Source organism: Vigna angularis, chromosome 5, assembly GCF_016808095.1.
Source record: "Vigna angularis cultivar LongXiaoDou No.4 chromosome 5, ASM1680809v1, whole genome shotgun sequence".
In the NCBI taxonomy this organism is placed as follows: domain Eukaryota; kingdom Viridiplantae; phylum Streptophyta; class Magnoliopsida; order Fabales; family Fabaceae; genus Vigna; species Vigna angularis.
In genome coordinates this window covers 32,904,219-32,924,061 of record NC_068974.1, presented here as the reverse complement: position 1 = coordinate 32,924,061, position 19,843 = coordinate 32,904,219, and the positions used below count along the sequence as shown (strand labels likewise).

At 34.1% G+C, this 19,843-nt stretch overlaps 1 protein-coding gene across 1 annotated transcript; it reads left to right on the top strand.

The window, feature by feature from the left end:
- The first annotated feature begins 412 nt into the window (after nt 1-412).
- On the top strand, nt 413-13,097 carry LOC108340375 (vacuolar protein sorting-associated protein 41 homolog). Its single transcript, XM_017577712.2, has 19 exons — nt 413-898; nt 1,621-1,890; nt 1,991-2,170; nt 2,353-2,604; nt 3,903-4,035; nt 4,515-4,605; nt 7,206-7,308; nt 7,922-8,025; nt 8,104-8,197; nt 8,304-8,459; nt 8,539-8,601; nt 8,745-8,810; nt 9,158-9,358; nt 11,248-11,325; nt 11,400-11,519; nt 11,628-11,708; nt 12,098-12,183; nt 12,329-12,410; nt 12,505-13,097. Exons 1-19 carry the CDS (start codon nt 638-640, stop codon nt 12,943-12,945), a joined length of 2,862 nt encoding a protein of 953 aa, XP_017433201.1. The 5' UTR covers nt 413-637; the 3' UTR covers nt 12,946-13,097.
- The last annotated feature ends 6,746 nt before the right edge of the window (nt 13,098-19,843 follow it).

The following is a 19,843-nucleotide window of genomic DNA, read 5'->3' as shown; positions in this document are numbered from 1 at the left end:
AAAACTTCTTGATATTTTAAATTTATTATTTAAATTTAAAAACAATTTTAGAGTAACTAATTATTTTTCTCAAATGGAATAATTGCAAAAACATATATTTTTAAGACGTGATAAAGTAAAAGAATTTTAATTATTTATCCTGAAATTGACGAGGAATTAATTATAAAACATAATTAGAGTTTTTTCTGTCATATTTTTTGTTTTTCTTTTACATTAAGAATTTTGTTGGGTATACTCTCCTGGATCACAAATTAGAACCATTGGATTTCTGGGTAACGATCAATCAAGGCTTCTGATGTCACAAGGCGGTGGCCGAAAGCAAAACTGGACGTAGAAGATCAGAGTGCATCACTACTCTTAACTAATCAGTACCAAAAACCTCGATGTTTTTGTCGTCTACTTCATCATTTCCTTTGTCGAGGGACCGTTTGAACCTTTCCTCTTTCTTGAGAAATTTTGTAAAACCAAATTTCACTTTTAAAAAAAAGACGAACAAAGAAAGGAATAATAGTATTAATTAAATAAAAAAGATTTTTTTAGCGCAACCAAACAGATCTAATTTCTCGCCTTCGCTCATTTCGCATTTTCGCCAACTGAACATTCTGCCGGGACGAGGCCTCACGCGATAACTATCCGAATGGCTCCGTTTCCGTCTGAGAACGGCGTCGAAGGAGACGACGAGAGAGAAGAGGAAGATGAAGAGGAAGAAGAAGATGAAGAAGAAGTGGAAGATGAAGAAGACGAAGAGGAACCGAGGCTCAAGTACCAGAGAATGGGAGGTAGCATACCTTCGCTGCTAGCGAGTGACGCCGCGTCATGTATTGCCGTCGCCGAGCGGATGATCGCTCTCGGCACTCACGGCGGCACCGTTCACATCCTCGATTTTCTCGGTAATCAGGTTAGTTAACGTGTGATAATCTATTCGTTGCGTAATTCGACGTGGAGAATCTTCCGATTACTGTGTATCTGAGCTGTTATCACTCGAATTGGACCTGGTTAGATCAAATTTATGGAGTGGAATATTTCGCGTGATTGAGAACTTTCGTGCGTTGACGTTCTCTTCAAATGTATGCTAGGAATTGTGGATATTATTTGGTTTATGCTAGCGCTGTGCACTTTGAGATTTCGCATAGCTGCCGTTTAGTGATTGATAATTTCGCAATTTCTGTGAATTTGAACTGTTACTCGAATTAGAGCTGGGTAGATCAAATTTACGGAACGGAACAATCTGTATTATTGAGAAGTTCGTTCATTGATACTCTCTTCAAATGTATGGTAAGGATTATGGATGTAATTTGGTTTATGTTGAATCCGTGCGCTTTGAGATTACACGTAGCCTGGGGTCAGAATTTCGTAATTTCTGTGAATTTGAACTGTTATTTACTCAACTTGGAGCTGCCATGACTAAATTTATGGAAAGAAGTAATTCGTGTGGCTAATAAGTTGTTTTCGTGATATTCTCTTCAAAATCAGATTATGCATGGGTTTATGGATGTATTTTGGTTTATGTTGACATTGCGCTTTGAAATCTTTTGTGTAGCGTTTGTTGGCTCATGGTCAATTGCTTGCGTGCTGTGTTATTTATAGGAATCCGTTTCTAATTGAATTACCTTGTTGCAGGTTAAGGAATTCTCCGCACATGCTTCTGTTGTCAACGACCTTAGCTTTGACACAGAAGGTGAATATATTGGAAGCTGTTCTGATGATGGATCAGTTGTGATAAACAGCCTTTTCACTGATGAGAAATTAAAGTTTGATTACCATCGGCCGATGAAGGCAGTTGCCTTGGATCCAGATTATGCAAAGAAAATGTCCAGGAGATTTGTTGCTGGAGGTTTGGCTGGTCATTTATATTTGAATTCAAAGAAATGGCTGGGCTACCGTGATCAGGTTTGTCAGAATGTTTTAATACCTGAGATATCTATTCTGTACTCTACAGTACTTTTTGTTTGTTAACGATAAAACTACCCCACCCTACCATCCCCCAAAGGTTTTGCACTCTGGTGAAGGTTCAATACATGCTGTGAAATGGAGAGCAAGTCTTGTTGCTTGGGCTAATGATGCAGGAGTGAAGGTTTATGATACTGCCAATGACCAGCGTGTTACATTTATTGAAAAACCGCGAGGGAGCCCACGCCCTGAGCTTTTACTTCCTCACCTGGTCTGGCAGGTTAGTCAAATATTGATTTAGGCAAGCGCTCGAGTTATACCATTCTTTCATGCAGTCTCCGCTGCTATAATTGAAGGCTTATTCTGTTGCATTAGAATTTGAACAGTGGCAAGGCCATTATTTCTTATGTTCCTGTATATCTCTTGATAAACTGAGGAGCTTAATGCCTTTTATCACTGTAGGATGATACCCTTTTGGTAATTGGATGGGGAACATCTGTCAAAATTGCTTCAATAAGGACAATAAGGGCAGCGAATGGGTCGTTCAGGCAGGTTCCTCTGTCTGGTGTGGCCCAGGTGGATATTGTGGCATCTTTCCAAACCAGCTATTTCATCTCAGGGCTTGCTCCCTTTGGTGATGCTTTGGTTGTTCTTGCATATATCCCTGGAGAAGATGGAGATAAGGATTTTAGTAGCTCAGCTCCTTCACGGCAGGTATTTATGCTCATTGGTAATAATGAAATGAAATTCTTTAATTTTCACGCTGAACTTCTATCCTATTGTAAATTCCTCCCATTGTTTTTATGCTACAACTTGTTTTCTTTGTTCATTCTTCTGTCTTTTACTCATGTAATGGGAAATTCCTCTAAATATCATAACTTGAAGTAGTAATTTCCTGGTCTATAAGACATAGGCATGCTGAAAAATTTATTTATTTATTATTACATTTTGTGAAAGGTCAAACAATCAATTTGATCATTTGGATTTTTTAAATTGCTTCAGTGTTATATAAGCAATGGTACCAGATCAGCACCATGCTGCTTCCCACTAGTTAGACATTTTCATATATATTACAGACAGGCATGTGGCATGCGCATTATTTACTATTTAGTGCATGTTGGTTCTATTTATTTTCGGATAAACAATATTCTTATACCAGCTCCCAGAGAGAGCTTTTGGAAAAGAGAAAAAATAATTATTTACCTGAAAAATGATTTACCTAGCATGACCTAATGTGTTATGTCTCATTCAGGCTATATATCATTGTTATTTTTTGAGGGCACTATTTCTTATTGGGGGTGTAGAAAATAATGAACTCAAGCTGCATAACAAAGTCAGTATGGAAGCAATCAAATTTACATTGTATTTGCCAAAAATAAAGTGTATTATAATAGCAACGCCAATACTTCAATTTGCTTTACATACCTGATGTCGATGCTCCTGGATAGTTCTCCAATAAGTGTAAATGATGTATCAAGACCTGTGAAACACCAATACTTTTATTTGTTTCACTTCTCTTATACTGATATTGTTGAAGGTTCTACGGCTTTAAAACATTTATACATAATAAAACTACATGAAACATACATGTGTAATATATGAACATGTCTCTTTGTGAAGCTGACTAAAAAAATTGTCTCTATGAATTATTTAAAGGAAAAGAATGAAATAGATATTGTTATCCCTATATGTAATTTGTAAATAATAGGAAGTAATTTGTAAATAATAGGAAGTAATTTGTGATGACAATGATTTGTAATTTTTGATTTGTTTCGGCAATGCCTAAAAAATGTGTGCTTGATTTGTATCTGTAGAATTGCAATTATATATATTTATTTGTGAATTTTTGTACATTTTTAAATATGTATCTTGTACATACTATATCCTGTTATCTTTAAAATAACTGTATTGATGTATTGAAAACATATCTCTTACAAAGTGATTTATTCAATACATATATATATTAAAAAATTTGACTTTGTTATGAGCTTGAGTAAAATAATTTTGAACAGGGCAATGCTCAAAGACCAGAAGTAAGAATAGTAACATGGAATAATGATGAGCTTTCAACAGATGCTCTGCCAGTACATGGGTTCGAGCATTACAGAGCGAAAGACTACTCTCTTGCTCATGCTCCCTTCTCAGGTTAACATTTGGCTTACTTTGTTTGTGATGTTTTGAAGCATATTCAGCTATTTTGAATATGCTGTATTTCATTCCACTGATACAGACATTAATATGATATCACTGCCTGCATAAAGGATATTTATAGTGAGAGACGAAACAGCTGATAGAAAATAGGTGACATGTAATGTTCAAGGGATTGTGCACAACCCTACTCTTCATTTTTTCTTCTCCCGTCTTCTCATCCCTTTTCTTTTAATAGCCACACGTATGAATTTTTCCTCCCCCAGTTCCCCTTGGTTGCCTCAGTGGTAATCTGGCTGCATTTACCATTTTCTTCATGGGATCTTAATTCTCTTTATTGTTTCTCCCAAAATCTTTTCTTCATTCATTCCCTCCCTGAGAGACCTGAATCCTCTGAGCTCCTCCTTTCTAATATACACCTTAGTAACATATTGTTTCCTGAAATCTGCGTAATAATGTTTTTCATTCAAATGTAGGTAGCAGTTATGCTGGCGGTCAGTGGGCTGCAGGTGATGAACCACTTTACTATATTGTATCTCTGAAGGATGTAGTTATTGCCAAGCCAAGGTTGATTTCAATTTCTTTATCTATTTTACTGTTTTAATTTTTGGATGCATTTGTGTATGACTTGTGGCCATAAAAGTATTGAGGGGGATGTTGACAACATGTTTATTACCAATACATAATATGTGATGTTTCCTTTATTTATTATGCATTGAAAGATGATAATATTTGTAGTTTAAACTGTTCATCATGTCCACCCTCTAGGAAAGGGGAGGGATTTAGTAAGAAAAGAAATCATCTTATGATAAAAAGTTGTCTTGAACCTCATCATATCCACTTAGCATGATATATGCTGTCTTGTGTTTGTTTGTATTTTCTAAGACAAGATATGGTTGTTGTCAGTTGATTTCTTGCACGGACAAATGTTCTAATTCTAATTGGAGTAGCTTGATTTGGTTATCATCGTTGTCCAGTTTATTGATAGTTGTGTTATGTTTAATATTCCTATATTATTGATTTTCACACATAGATTATAGAATTTCAGAATCATATAGTCTAAGGAACGTACTTTTGTCACTCATTTTAGAGGGAAAATATTGATGTCTGAATGCTGTCATCTGTCCATGTTACCCTTCACACTTGTACACTTTGTTGTTGGAAATTTTAACCTCCCTTAATTTCCTCAGTAATGCATGCTGTTGTTGTGGTTGTAAGAAGCTATATCATTTGAAATAAAAACAAATAGGGTGTATTCTTCATCTAAAAGTTCTTGCTAAAACAATATGCTGGAATTTTTTTAATACATTTAAGATAGATGTTGAATATAGAGAAAAACTAGGTATAGGGTTAATTTCCCTTGTGTCTAAAATACACAGGATAATATATTTATAATGAAGAATGATACAAGTATATATGACAACCAAACATAAATATGGTAAATAGAAGATATTGTTACAAACAATATCAACAATATCTACCAATATCAAATGTCTAGGTCTCCCTAATTAACACAAAACGCAATATATCTATCAGACGTAATTGCCCTTTTTACCACTAAACTTTTTCACTTCCACGAATTTTGTCACTGAACTTTTTTTAGCCTATTGTACCATATAAGTTAAAAAATTAAACACATTTTACCAATCCCTCAATTGGCAAACAACTATGAATCATAATGTTGCCAATAAATAAAATAATTGATACAATTCCATGTCGGCATGATCATATGCACTAAATCTAAATATATATGGCTACCCTCCTCTCTCGAGCCTTAGCCCACACATCCTAAGGACTCCCACACCACCCATCCCTCCACTCTCAATTCTTTATTGCCACCCAAATCCCTACCTCAACTGGGACTGCCCTCCTTCCTTTACTCCAACCCCAACCTTTTGAGAATGTGGCTCTACTAATTCTTCCTCAAAAGGGTCTTCAGCAGTACCACTTCTCCTCATACCTCTTGGAGTTCCAAGTGCCCCTTCCACTAACTCCCATCCACATCGGATATTTCCTTTTGTGTGTTTGCCAACTTCTCCAACCCACTTAAGTCTCAAACCTTCATTTGTAAGCTCCCCCACCCACCCACCCTCTCCTAGCCCAAGTCCAACCCCCAGGATCCGACTCAAAACCTGACCACATAAACACAGACACACTCTCTCAACAAAAACCCTTCCCAGCTCTTCCACCTAAGACTCCAATGCAAAACCAAAAGAGTCAAAACCCTCAAAGTCCTCATCTTTCACCAAAATACCTTTTTCCTCCCCCTTTGTCACCACCTGGAGTCATCAAGATGCAATCGGTAAAACAGTAATTTCCAGTACTATTTTTCTTAGGGTGAGAGGTCATTCATGTTTAGCAATTTCTGAACAAAAATCCTCATGTTCCTATGTGCCTAAGTCCAATGCATGGCCCTTGGCTTCGTCCATAATAATGATGGCCTCTTTGTGTGGATTGCAAATTTGTTGATCCTGGGTCGCATCAAGTCATTGTTTCCAACCCAAATTGGAACCTAGTTCAACCACAATTCTCTTACTTTATCAACAGATTGAGCATGTTCCCCTAAACAGTCTTCAATTTTTTTGACAACATGGCTGTTCATTTGATTCTTCTTATGGTGGTGTGTGCTGAAAATCTGAAACAAAAAATATATTTTAGCCAAGGGAGGCGATGTGGACATATGGGAATACCGGAGAGAATGGTGATGGAGGTGTTGAGGTCGATGATGATGGTGAAGGGAGAGATGTTGGCCATCCATTTTTTGAGATTGTGACTAGCTTCTGAAAACTGATAAGTAAAGTTCAAACAGATAGTTAGGGTTTATGGTGTTGACAATGGTGATAGGCCAGGGTTAATGTCCACAACACACACACTAACAGTAGAATTAACATGCAGTGCCATGCTACATAGGCCAACATTAAATTTTCAACTTGTTTTATAATCATGTCCTCTGAGTTGTTTGCCAATTGACGGATTAGTAAAATACATTTATTTTTTTAATTATATGGTACAATAAACGAAAGATGGAAAATTTGCAGAAGTACCAAAGTTGAGTGATAAAAAGTGCAACTAAGCCTTTAAATATCATGTTTATTTCCAAGTTTTTGTAAAGATCTGAAAAAGTTAAGATAGATAATTTAGAAAAATTGATGCATTTTAATAATCAGGGATACTGAAGATCATATTGCGTGGCTTCTTCAGCATGGGTGGCATGAAAAAGCATTGGCTGTGGTTGAATCTGGTCAGGGACGAAGTGAACTACTTGATGAGGTATTATGGTTTATCCTATTTCAATCTAACTTTCAATAAAGGGCACATATATGGCACATAATTGGAATATGATATGCACAATTGCATATGTAGGCACTTGTTTTAGTTGATTGTATGTTTTTGAAAGCTCCTCCTCAACTACTTTGTTTTTCTAGAAATCTATTAATTTATTATCATTTGTTTTTTCTAGCAATAACACTATATAGACATTTAAGATGAAATGAAATGAATTTTATAGTAATTTCCTATATAATTAGTGGTGACTAGATTATGTAAAGTAAAACTGTTGACCTGCTCAGGGTAGATCTATATAAAACTTGAAACAACTTGATTGGTATTGAAGCTTAATGTCTAGTTTCCTCGAGACTATTTTGATGCAAGTGGTAATTCTTATGCTTGTTTTAGTTTAGTTATTTGAAAGTCTTTACTCTTGAGGGTACCTTACCGGGCTTTCGATATCCCTTATTGTACTTTTCTTCTCTTTAATGAGTTCTTTTTTATAAAATAAATTACAGTGGATAAATATATTGTGTATATGCTTTGTTACCTTGTAGTTGAATTTGTCCATTTGAGTATTATGAGAAGTTTTTAATTTTTCCCACTATCTTTGCAGGTGGGATCTAGGTACCTTGATCATCTGATTGTGGAAAGAAAATACAGTGAAGCAGCATCTCTGTGTCCCAAGTTGCTTCGGGGATCAGCTCCAGCTTGGGAGAGGTACAACATGTCATTGTTTGCTAGTCTGTTACTGTGTTCTGATTTGTAATTGGTGTTTAATGAACTGCTTTCAAACAGATGGGTTTTCCATTTTGCACATCTTCGTCAACTACCTGTTTTAGTTCCTTACATGCCTACAGAAAACCCCAGACTACGTGACACTGCTTATGAGGTTAGCTAGAACAAAGTGGTTTCTGTCACAATTAATGTGCTTGCTCAGTATCTGTAATTAACTTGCTTGGTATACATAATCTTGTGTGCTGCTTTTGGTTCTACAGGTTGCTCTTGTTGCATTGGCTACAAATTCTTCTTTTCATAAGGATCTCTTGTCCACTGTAAAATCCTGGCCTTCTGTAATTTATTCTGCATTACCTGTAATTTCAGCCATTGAACCTCAGCTAAATACTTCGTCCATGACTGATTCACTTAAGGAGGTTAGTCTGATCAATCATACTTGCATTTTTTAATCTGTTAACCACATATTTATGTTAATAATTTTTAAAATTGTTCTAGGCACTGGCAGAGTTGTATGTAATCAATGGGCAATATGAGAAGGCCTTCTTGTTGTATGCTGATGTAAGTGTTCAAAGTAATTCTTCTTGCATTCAGGCAGCCATGACATGTATTAAATGCTATACGCATGCTTTATACTAGAGCATATTGTCTATTTGTTATTACAGCTAATTGACTTTCCTTTTTTGTTTGGTTGAATTTTTCAGCTTATGAAACCAGAAGTATTTGATTTTATTGATAAACATAACCTACATGATGCAATTCGTGGAAAGGTATAATTATGCTTTGTAGAAGTTACGGTAATCTTGGAATTCTGTCTGTGTTTTCTCTATAGGTCATAGACCTTACCTGACAAATTTATGTTTCATATATCTGCTGGCATTCTGGGTACATTAAGGTCTGGGTATCCATGTTTGCTATATCTGATATTTTTTTTGAGGATTAATGAACAAAGTACCATAATAGATTTGTTGAGTAAGATTTTACTATTCCCAGAATTGTTTATAGAGTTGTCGAATTTTCTTTTTAAGCAGTATGAGTTTGGTTCTGTTTGTATCGGTTTTCATTTCTTTATATAATGATCATTGAATTCTTATTTGTTTAATGTTTTTCTGTGCAGATTGTTCAATTAATGATGCTAGATTGCAAGCGTGCAGTTCCTTTGTTGATCCAAAATAGAGACTTAATAAGTCCACCCGAAGTTGTGAAGCAACTTCTAAATGCTGATGATAAGAGTGATCGTAGATATTTTTTACATCTATATCTTCATTCATTATTTGAAGTAAATCCTCATGCTGGGAAAGAATTCCATGATATGCAGGTAGTTTTGTTTCTTTCATTTAGCTTTTTGCAAGCTTCCTTAGCTTTGGAATCTAAGCTGTAAGTTAATCTGTATTTAATACTTACAATTACATTTGATGAAAGCCATGTGTCTGGCGTTTGGAGTTTCACTCGACCATTCCTACCTTTGTTTCTCTTACAGAAAATAAAGTAGCAAACTTCATTGAGTGATAACTCTGACTGTAACTGATTATGGTCCAAGACAAATGTACAGGAACAAGGAAATGTTAGATCCAATGATAGGGACTTAGGTAATATTTGGTGTCTAAGCCCCACATCAAATAACATGAAATGTTTGCTGGAGTATTTAAGTGTTTGGCTCTTTCTCCTTAACAACAACTAGCTTTTAAAGGTGGCTTCCCTAAGTCTATGGGTGCATATCAATTGGTATTAAAGTCGGTTGTCAACGTCTCAAAAGGGGCTACCAAGAGAGGGTTTTAACCAATGACGAATTTGAGTGAAGTACGAATAAGTGTCATAGGAACAAATGTCTCGTCCTCATTTTTATGTGTATTTGCTCGAAAGTTTATCCAGTGTTTGTCTTGTCAATGAGATAACTGAAAGTTTGGAGATCATGTTTTCAAATCTCTCTTTGCTTGCATGGCTAATAAGACTCTTTACGTGGACCCTCCTTAGTCTCCACTTGTCAGGGAGCCTTGTGCACTAGTCATCTTCTTTGTTGAGAGAATCTTTGTGCTGTATCAACTGAAAGTTAACATTATATTTGGATAACTTTCTTATGATGTGCCTGTTGAAAATTATTACGTTACTGTTGCCAAGCCCAAATAAAAAAAATGATTTGTCTTAGGCAATGGACAACAACAAACACAACTTGTACTAATCTGTGAGCCTTGGAAAGAGATGACATGGTTTCGTTAATGATAGGTTTATACTAAAACACAGGTGGTTTATCCATGTAATCAATCCACCTGCTAGGTTATGGAGTCTCCGATAATTGATGTGTCAAAAACTATTTGATGTCATGAATTAGGTGAAAACGCATGGATGGTTGTTGTGTATTGTAATGTTAAGTGTTAAAATAATAACTTTATCAAGACATAAAGTTTGGTAGACATTGAAAAGCATGGCTGAAATGAAAATGCCATAAGTAAAAGACTTTAAGAGCTACCAGAAATCCAGGACCTGTTCATTTTATTCACAAGTATGACCATGGATTGAGGGGATTTTCTCTCACCTTGAGTTTGGCCTTGTGTGGTGGAATCCTTAGCTTTGGGTTTTTAGCTTTAGACACGCTGTTCTGCTTCTTTAACATGGAACTGTCCCACTCTTAACATAAGGATATATAGCATCTCTAATTGTTGTGCATGAGTGTGTTTGTGCGCCCTGGAACTAGAATCATCAGGTCATTGTGTCTATTCTGATTCATCCTAGGTTTGCTAATTTTTAATTGAACTTTAAGTAGTCTAAGACAATTGCCCTATTTTTGTGCTACATTTCTGCGGTATTCCGGCTGCACCATTTCTGTCTCAATTTTAATAGCATAATATTAGTGCTGATTGCTGAGGACAAGCTCTGATGCAGCGTAAAGTTGCATCTTGGTGACCACTTGGTCATGAGTTCAAATCCAGAAACAGTCTCTTTGCACCTTCTAGGGTAAGACTGAATACAATGACCCTTCGTATACCTTTGCATAGCAACAGGAAGCCTTTTGGCTCCTGGGTTATTTTGTTAGTATTAATACTGATTCTTGCCAAGTCTTTACTGCTCTACCCTTCTCTCATTGGTTTTGACTGGTTGCTTCAATAACTGTCTTCTGAAGCTAAACATGAATAATAATGGTTTGTAAACGTCATTAAATTATTCTTTTCAGTCATTTAATGTAATTTCTTTTTCATATAATCCGCATAGGTAGAACTCTACGCAGACTATGATCCAAAGATGCTACTACCTTTTCTCCGTAGCAGTCAACACTACACCCTTGAGAAGGTGATGAACCAATGGAAAACTTTGACAGTAGTTTGTACTGTGATTGTGAATCAAATTCTGAAATTTGTTTTCAGGCTTATGACATTTGCATTAAAAGGGACCTATTGAGGGAGCAAGTCTTCATTCTAGGAAGGATGGGAAACTCAAAACAAGCCCTAGCTGTTATTATAAACCATTTGGGGGATATAGAGGAGGTAATTATTTTTTGTTTTCAATTGAATGAGTTTGGTTTCAAACAACGTCTAAATCATGAACCAAAACTGTGGTGATTTTATGTTTGAAGTGGTCATGATATTTTGCAGGCTGTAGAGTTTGTCACCATGCAGCATGATGATGAACTTTGGGAAGAATTGATCAAACAATGCCTTCACAAACCTGAAATGGTACCATGATAACTGAACTTTTTTACAGGCGTGAATGTGAAATCATTGTGTTGTATTAGAATATTTGATGATTTACCACACATATATGATGTTTTAGTAGGATTAGTTACTACTTGTTATCCATGTAAAGATTGGCTTCTTTTTGTAATTAGTGCTCTACATTGCTTTAAAAATGAAAAAAAGACAAATATAATGTGAGAAAAAAAATCTAGGCATATTTTTTTGTATATTTTTACCTAAATAATACCCTAAATTTGTTTTTATTAACCTTTAGAACTTTGATTAGAAATTGAAAAAAGTAAAGAGAGAAATAACTGACCCATTATGCTAGTATGTTGTACTTCTACCCTTTCTCGATCTGTTTTAAGCTTGATTTTTGTAATTAATAGGTGGGCATATTGTTGGAGCACACGGTTGGAAATCTGAATCCCCTTTACATTGTAAATAAGGTTCCTAATGGGTTGGAAATACCTCGGTAAGTAATTAGTGTCAACTTTGTTATCAGATCATTGATTGTATTCGAAAATACTACTAAGATTTGTGCTGGCCTGAAGTCATAGAGATATGTGTCGGTAAGCACTATGTTCACTGACTGTAATATCTCTATCTACTTTCTATAGGCTCCGGGATCGACTGGTTAAGATTATCACTGACTACAGGACTGAAACATCACTCAGGCATGGGTGCAATGATATCCTTAAGGTGTTTTTTCTTCCCTATTCCCTCTGGCTCGACCTTTGGAGCCCAAATTCTTGAATCTGATCAATATCCCACTGTCTTGCTGTTATTGAAATAGGCGGACTGTGTCAATCTTTTAATCAAGTATTACAACGAGGCAAGGCATGGAGTTTCTTTAGGTAATGAAGAAGATGAGACACGAGTTAAAATGAGTGACACTCGTGCTTCTCAGGTATTTGAGAAATCCCCGAGTCTGAGAACTATGGAGATGAAGTCAAAGACTAGGGGAGGTGGAAGATGTTGTATATGTTTTGATCCATTTTCTATACAGAATGTATCGGTCATTGTTTTCTTTTGCTGTCATGGTTATCATACAACTTGTCTCATGGATTCCTCTTACACTAGTAGTAACAAGAAAGAAACCACGTCCCTAGAGGCAGGAATGTATGATGGTTACAATGGTTATGAGGACGATGCTAGCGATGACGTTGAAGATGAAGAAACCAAGTCGGGTGGCCCACGAATGCGCTGTATATTGTGTACTACTGCTTCTAGTTGAGTGTGTTCTTGAATGTGTCCACAGTTTGTGTTTGCATGGTTAATCTTTTAGTTCGTAGTTCCATGCACCGAGAGCATTTGTGGTTTCATTTGTTGTCAATTTTTTTTTTATCAATATAATTAATCATGGGCTTCACTCCCCCATTTTTTGCATGGTTATTCCTTCATTGTTGATACAGGGGCTTGTTTCTTTCACGAAAATACTTTTCGTTTCACATGTTTGGTTATGTAGTAGGTCCCGATAAGATACTGAGTTTCTGTTTCTAAATCTATAAATATATCTCTACATTATCGTTGTAAACAAGACAAATTGAATACTTCTATCTTTTAATATCTTTGACTATATCAGCACCAGCTTTAAAAAAATAGTTTATTCCATTAAAAATTAAAAAGGAAAGATAGAAATATGGTGGGAATAAATTATTATTATGAACAATAACTATACTTTTTCTGAGGATGTGAACTTCTCACGAAATATAAACGGTGGAAAAAGTGAAAGTGAAATCTTCTTGCAGATAAATATCAATAGATAATTTTTCGTAGATAACTTCACCCATCTTACATTCCGGAGTATTAAAAGAACATGAGATGAAAAAATACCTTAGGCGCCCCTACAAGGAGGCATGCTGAAATTTCATTGTCTTTGGGTATTTGAGAACAGAATTATTTTTATTATCCAAAACATGTGAGTGTATATATATTTCAAGCCTTTGATCATATAATTTTTTTATGCCATGTGTATTTTCTATGTTATCAGCCACGTCATAGTAGTTTAAACTTTGTTTTTGGGATGATTCTCTACTTAGTTTCAAACTCCTTATCTTGTCATGCTGTCTCAATGTTTGAATACATGAATTAAACACTAAAAAAGATTTTATGGAGATTAAAAACAAAAGGTTATAACATTTTAAAGAACAATTACTTAAACCATATATTTATTCTTGCAAAGCTTATGTAAATCTGAAAAGAAAAATAATCTATAAGTATAATTCTGAGTGGTTTTACTGTTATTTTTTAATTGAAATTAAAGTTCATCTTAGTAACATCGCAATAAAAATTAGCATTAAATATTAGTGTTAGAATAGTTTTAATCAGAAAGTGATACATAAACAATTGGACTTAACTTTTTTTTTAAAATTAATAAAAAAAGGTACAGTTGATAATCATCTTAAACCCAGATAACTCGTATGAAAAGGTGGAAAGACAGAAAAATATAATTTTACAAATGAATAAGTAAAAATTTTCACAAACATTATAAGTTAATAAACAAATGAGTAAACTTATTAAAAAAAGTAATAGTTAATTCAAAATTAAGATAAGATATACTAATAATTTTTTCATATTACATACTTTTAAATAATATTATTTTAGAAAAACTGTAAAACTCCAGAAAATGGTGTTTTAGAAGTGGTGGTAGTCTAAAAATAGTAGAATTCGATTATTTTAATAATAAATGGTTTTATTATAAATAGTTTTGTTATAAACGAGTTTCATTATTTTAAAATGTATCATCTCTCTATAAATCACTTTTCTAGAGTGCTCTACCTTCTCTCTAAGAGTTCTTGATCTCAAGTTATTTGACGATCAGGAGGTGCCTAGACGATCACGGCGTCAAGGTCTACCATTCTATTTGATCAATTTTTGGTGTTTAGAGCAAGTAAGTTTTCATCCTTTTTTCTTATTCCTTTTCTTGATCCTTGATCAAGTAAAGAGGAACTGTTTTGCATGTATCAAATGATCTTCTTCCATGATTATTGGTTAATTTTGGGTTTTAAGATTTGTCTCCAATCGCTAATTGGTGATTCGTAGGTGTTTCTAGAAATTTCTTGTGTGAGAAGTAATTGGAGTGTTGTTTGAGCTTTGTATCGTTGGTGTAAGGTAAGAGAAGCTAGAGTGTTCTTTAAGTCATGTTAATTGTGCATGTTAGAGAATGTATGAATATTGAATTGTTGAAGTAAAATTTTGTTATGTGATTGGAGGTATAGAAATCAATTGTTGTGTTTGATGCTTTGTATGATGATGGATGTTGTATAACATGTTGAATTTGTTATATGTATATTGGTGATGTTGAATTTGATGTTGATAATGTTACCAATAAGGAGTATTGGTAAATCTTGAAGAAATTTGTTTTGATGATGCTACAAGAAGTTTTAGTTGAAGAAGATATTAGAATTAGTTAAAAGCAATTTGTAGAGATTAAATGTAGTAGGAAATTCTTGTAAACTTTGTAAACTTTCATTTTTAACTGCAATAATCGATTATGGAATGGCAATAATCGATTATCACAGAGTCATACAGGAATAATCGATTATCACATCATATAATTGATTATCACTTTTTTGTAAACCCCATAACGGACACAAATAATCGATTATCACTATTGATAATCGATTATCAGTGGCAGTTGGGAGATGTCTTTTCAGTTTTTGACCCTGCACGAAACTAGGCTTATAAATAGAGGTCTTCACAGCTCTTAGAAAGAACTTTTCAATTGAGAGTATTAGAGCTTTGTGCCTAAGGGAAGCTCTCTGTGAGTGAAAAGGATCTATGCCATTTTGAGAATACAGTTTGTCTGAGGAAGTTCTCAAAGTGATAGAGTGCTCTTGCCTAGTCTTGTGAATAGGAGAAGCTCGCGTTTTGTGTGTCAAAGGTCGGAGCGGTTCTCTTCAAGTTGGCTGAGCAGGTTCTTTCGTTCGTTTGTCGAAGGAAGGTGATTTCTATTCTTTGCTTATTTTGATTATCTGATTGTAATCTGTAAACCATATTTTAGTGAAAAAAAAAGGTTAATCACTATTTATAGTGATTAACGACTGGACGTAGAATCTTTTGATTCGAACCAGGATAAAAATTTTGTGTTGATTTTCTTGATCCCTAAACTCTTAGCATATATTTTAACTTGTGTTGTGATCGTTACACGCTTTCCGTTATTTATTAATTTTCCGCTGCGCGACTCTATAACGGTACCGATTGTTCCAACAGATAAAGTGAATTGTGTTGATTGAATTGTTGGAAGAGAAAGGGTTAGTCTTGGTTGTAAGTTAATTGGTCTAAAATGGAGGTTTAAGGTAGTGAAATGATTATGAATCGTTGGTGAATTGATTTGATGAAGTTTGGGTTGCTTATGACCTGGTTTGAGTCATGTTCAACACTTTATTTGGTAGAGATTTCAGTTAGGAGTAAGTGGTGGTGATTGTGTAGAGTTCAACTTGGTTTAGAACTCAAATTGAGGAAGTGAACTAGTGAAAACTTGAGTTAGAGGTTCTATGCTCAAATGGTCAATTTGGAGAGTTTTGGTAAGTTGTTTGGGACTTGTTAGAGCTCCTAAGTTACCTGAAATTGTACCACAAGTGGTAGAATTCAATTTGAGTCTCTAAGTTAATCTTTTGTGAGTTTTTGATTGAGATCTTGTAGCTATTTGTTTAGATTGATGTTAGAAGGGTTTAGACACACATAGTTAAGTTTAATTGGGTATATAACATGTTCTAGGAGGGTTAGAAGTTGGAAAAATATATTCTTTAGGTCAAGAGTGGTTTCGGGTGATAATTCTGCAGTTTTCGTGTTGTAGAATTATGCAGACTCGCTGAGTGACTCCACTCGCTTAGTGAGAGGTCAAGGGGTCTGGGTCACTATCTCAGGATTCGCTTAGTGAGTCGAGTCGCTGAGCGAGAAGTTGAGGTCTGTTATATCTGGGAGTTTTATTCGATCAACGAACTAGGTCGCTGAGCGAATGGTTTGGAGTCTAGAGGTACTGTCTGGAGGTTTTGCACAGTGAGCAGGGTCGCTGAGTGAGGGAACTTTGGGGTCGCTCAGCAAGAGGGTTCGCTGAGTGACTGGTCTAGGTTGTAATGTACTCTTTTTCTTCTTTGATCTTATGTGGTTTTAAGTGATGTTCTGATTCATTGTGGATGATGTATAAGTATTCATGAGATTATATGAGCAGTGATATTATACAATTTGGTATGGAAATAAAGTTATGGAAATGATTATGGATGTGATGTGATGATGTTGTTCAAGTAATGTGTGAGGTGTGAATTTCAAGTATCATGTGAGAAAGAAATTCCAAGGAGGAATATCATAAGTTGGTTATGAGGTGTTATGTATTGATGTAGGGGCTCCTGGATTGGGGAATGATCCTGACACTCTCAAAAACCCCATTTCATGTAGAGATGAGTGATTATGTCATGGAGAATAGCAGGAGGTCCTAATTTATGGTCACTGGTTAGGACCATAAATGTTTGATGAAATAACCTTGGTGTATGGTATTATTGGTGGTGGTTGAGGATGTGGTTATTATTATTATTATTTCTTATGAGTCCGATATTAATGCATCTATCCGGATAGTAAAGGGTTTCAAGTGGAAGGGTCAAATGTTTGTGGTGTTTGATTCATAACATGCATGTATATGATCATTGTTTTAAATGGTATGTGTAAACTTTTGATACTCTAGCTTACCCTTGCTTATGTGTGTTGTTTGTGTTTGGGTATGCTTTCTCTTTTGCAATGATCACCTTATTGGTGTGAGCTTAGGGAGACGTTCTTTTCAGTTACTCCAGCGACGGGTGGTTGAGGGGAAACAGTTGAGAAGTCGAATGAATCTAGAAGAGTAAATATTATCTTTTATAGGTTTGTTTCTTTATAGTAATTATTATCATTATTGTAATATATTTTTAGTAGTATTTTACTATTAAAAACGGGATATTAAAAAACAATCATATCTTATATAGGAGAAAAATATGGAAAACGGAAGTGAAATGAAACAAAAGAAAAGTGTTAAATAATAAGTAAAGAAAAAAGGTTAAACAACGGAGGCACGGACTATAGAACATCATTATCAAGCATATGTGATTAACGTAACATTTCCAAAACAATACAAGAACGGCATCACAAATAGAAAAATATAAAAATGTAAACACAATTATATAATCATATAAACAATTAAGAAATAAACAAATAATAAAATCTCATATGGTTTAATTTCATGCATGCTCTTTGTGTTTCTCTTTGGAGTCTAACTTGAAGCTTTTATTATGATTCAAAATATTATTAAAAAATAAATTTAAATCTGACTCGTTTAATTTATAAAATAATATAATAATTTTGTCCAAGTTTACACACAATTCGTTCTCACAAAAATTGTCTGGAAGATGAAAATTGTCTCAATTTATATAATGCATAAGTTTAATTAATATTTTGGTGATAATATTTGTAAAATTTATTCATTGTGATCTCTTGATATTTTTTTAATATTTTTTTTGTTTTGTTTTATTTTATTTTTTATCCTCAAATAATCTTCACTGTCCTTCTTCTTTTCATCTTTCACTGGCAACTTCATTTCCCTTCTCAAATGGGTGCCCTAAAAATGAAGACTCAAAAACCCAAACTCCTGAGTACCCGAAAAAGTTTTCACCTTTTCACGTACAATTCACAGAGAGTACCTAAAGGTTATGAGTTATCTTCCTTCTACATTGGCTGCTGCCATAATGAATCATTTATCAAAGAGATTGAACAATTTACCGTTACTGAGTACCAAAATCAACTTCTTATTTTTAATTGTTCAAATTTTCCACAGTTTAGACTGACTGATTGAAAAAAAATTGTTTATTATATTATTCTTATTTGGCTTAACCCACATACTAAAAGTTAAAAACACACGATCCAATAAAATCTAGTAAGTATCTTAATTCTAAAACAGTTTAAAACTAGTTTATTAAGACAATATTTTCATATAAATATTATAATTATTATTTATGATAAAATCTAATTTTATTATTATTAATTGTATTATTATTATATTTTTAGTTAAATATTATTTTAATGAAAACATAAACTCACGAGACATAAAAATTCTATAAATCTCCCTCTTCTAAGCAACAAATTTTAGAATTTTATCATCTATATGTAAATCCATTCTCACAATTTTGATAAGACCAGTAGTTATGTTATACGAACAAGTAAATAAGTACTACAAATGTGAGCCAAACGGATAAAAGAGATACATTTAATACTGATTTAATGTAACGGAAAAAATTAAATTAAATTCTTTTAAATAAAATAAAACTGAATTAAAGATAAAAAAATTAAGAAATCACGCTAAATACCATTAAACTTCATATATATCTGTGTTGACTAATAAATTATAAATGAGATCTATACAAGTTAGGAAAAATCCTGACACTTTTTGAAACTCCTGCTGTGCTGTATTTCTCTTCTTCCCTCAACTTCCAATGTTTTCCAAATATAGGTTTTGTTCGGCTTATTGCTTTTGTTCTGATATTGCTTTGTTGATGATTGTCTCCTAAATCCAAAATGAAGTTCCTTATGCATGCTGGGTCAGGTTGACTTACCTGAGAATGGTTATGAGAAGGAAACCACAAATAGCTTAACACATCCCTGAAATTAAGATTTGTTTCGGCTTATGAATCACTTTTACTCCTTTTGTCGTTTCTCTTTTCTTTTTATTTTTTTAGTTTCATCTTGGGCTTTGCTACTCTTACCCTTTGCTTTTGTTTATGAAAATGTGTGCAGATGTTTTACAGCATGTTTCATTTCACATCAAATTTGAAAAATAAAAGAGTATGATTTACGTATAAGTTAAAGTTTTTCTTGAAGTTTTATTTTTCACATAGATTCTAAACTTTACATATTAAATGTTTACATATTATAGGTATAAGTTAACTTTAGGATCATAATATTTTTCCTTCTCAAAATATTTAGTTTTCTTTACCTCTTAGTCTATTAGTTTAGTCTTTAAGTCGTTGATATCCTTGTCAAAATATTTTAATACTTAAATTAGTTATAGAGTCCGATAAGCTCTCAAAGATAATATTAATTTCACCATAAATATAATCATTTACCTGACTACTTTACATTTACATTTATAGGTTTCGAGTTAGACTTTT

Bases quoted from the DNA above. Each gene is read 5' to 3' on its own strand.
- LOC108340375 (XM_017577712.2), top strand. From the start codon at position 638: ATGGCTCCGTTTCCGTCTGAGAACGGCGTCGAAGGAGACGACGAGAGA. The intron at 2,605-3,902 runs GTATTTATGCTC...AATTTTGAACAG, and splicing joins GCTCAGCTCCTTCACGGCAG to GGCAATGCTCAAAGACCAGA. The intron at 8,811-9,157 runs GTATAATTATGC...TTTTCTGTGCAG, and splicing joins ATGATGCAATTCGTGGAAAG to ATTGTTCAATTAATGATGCT.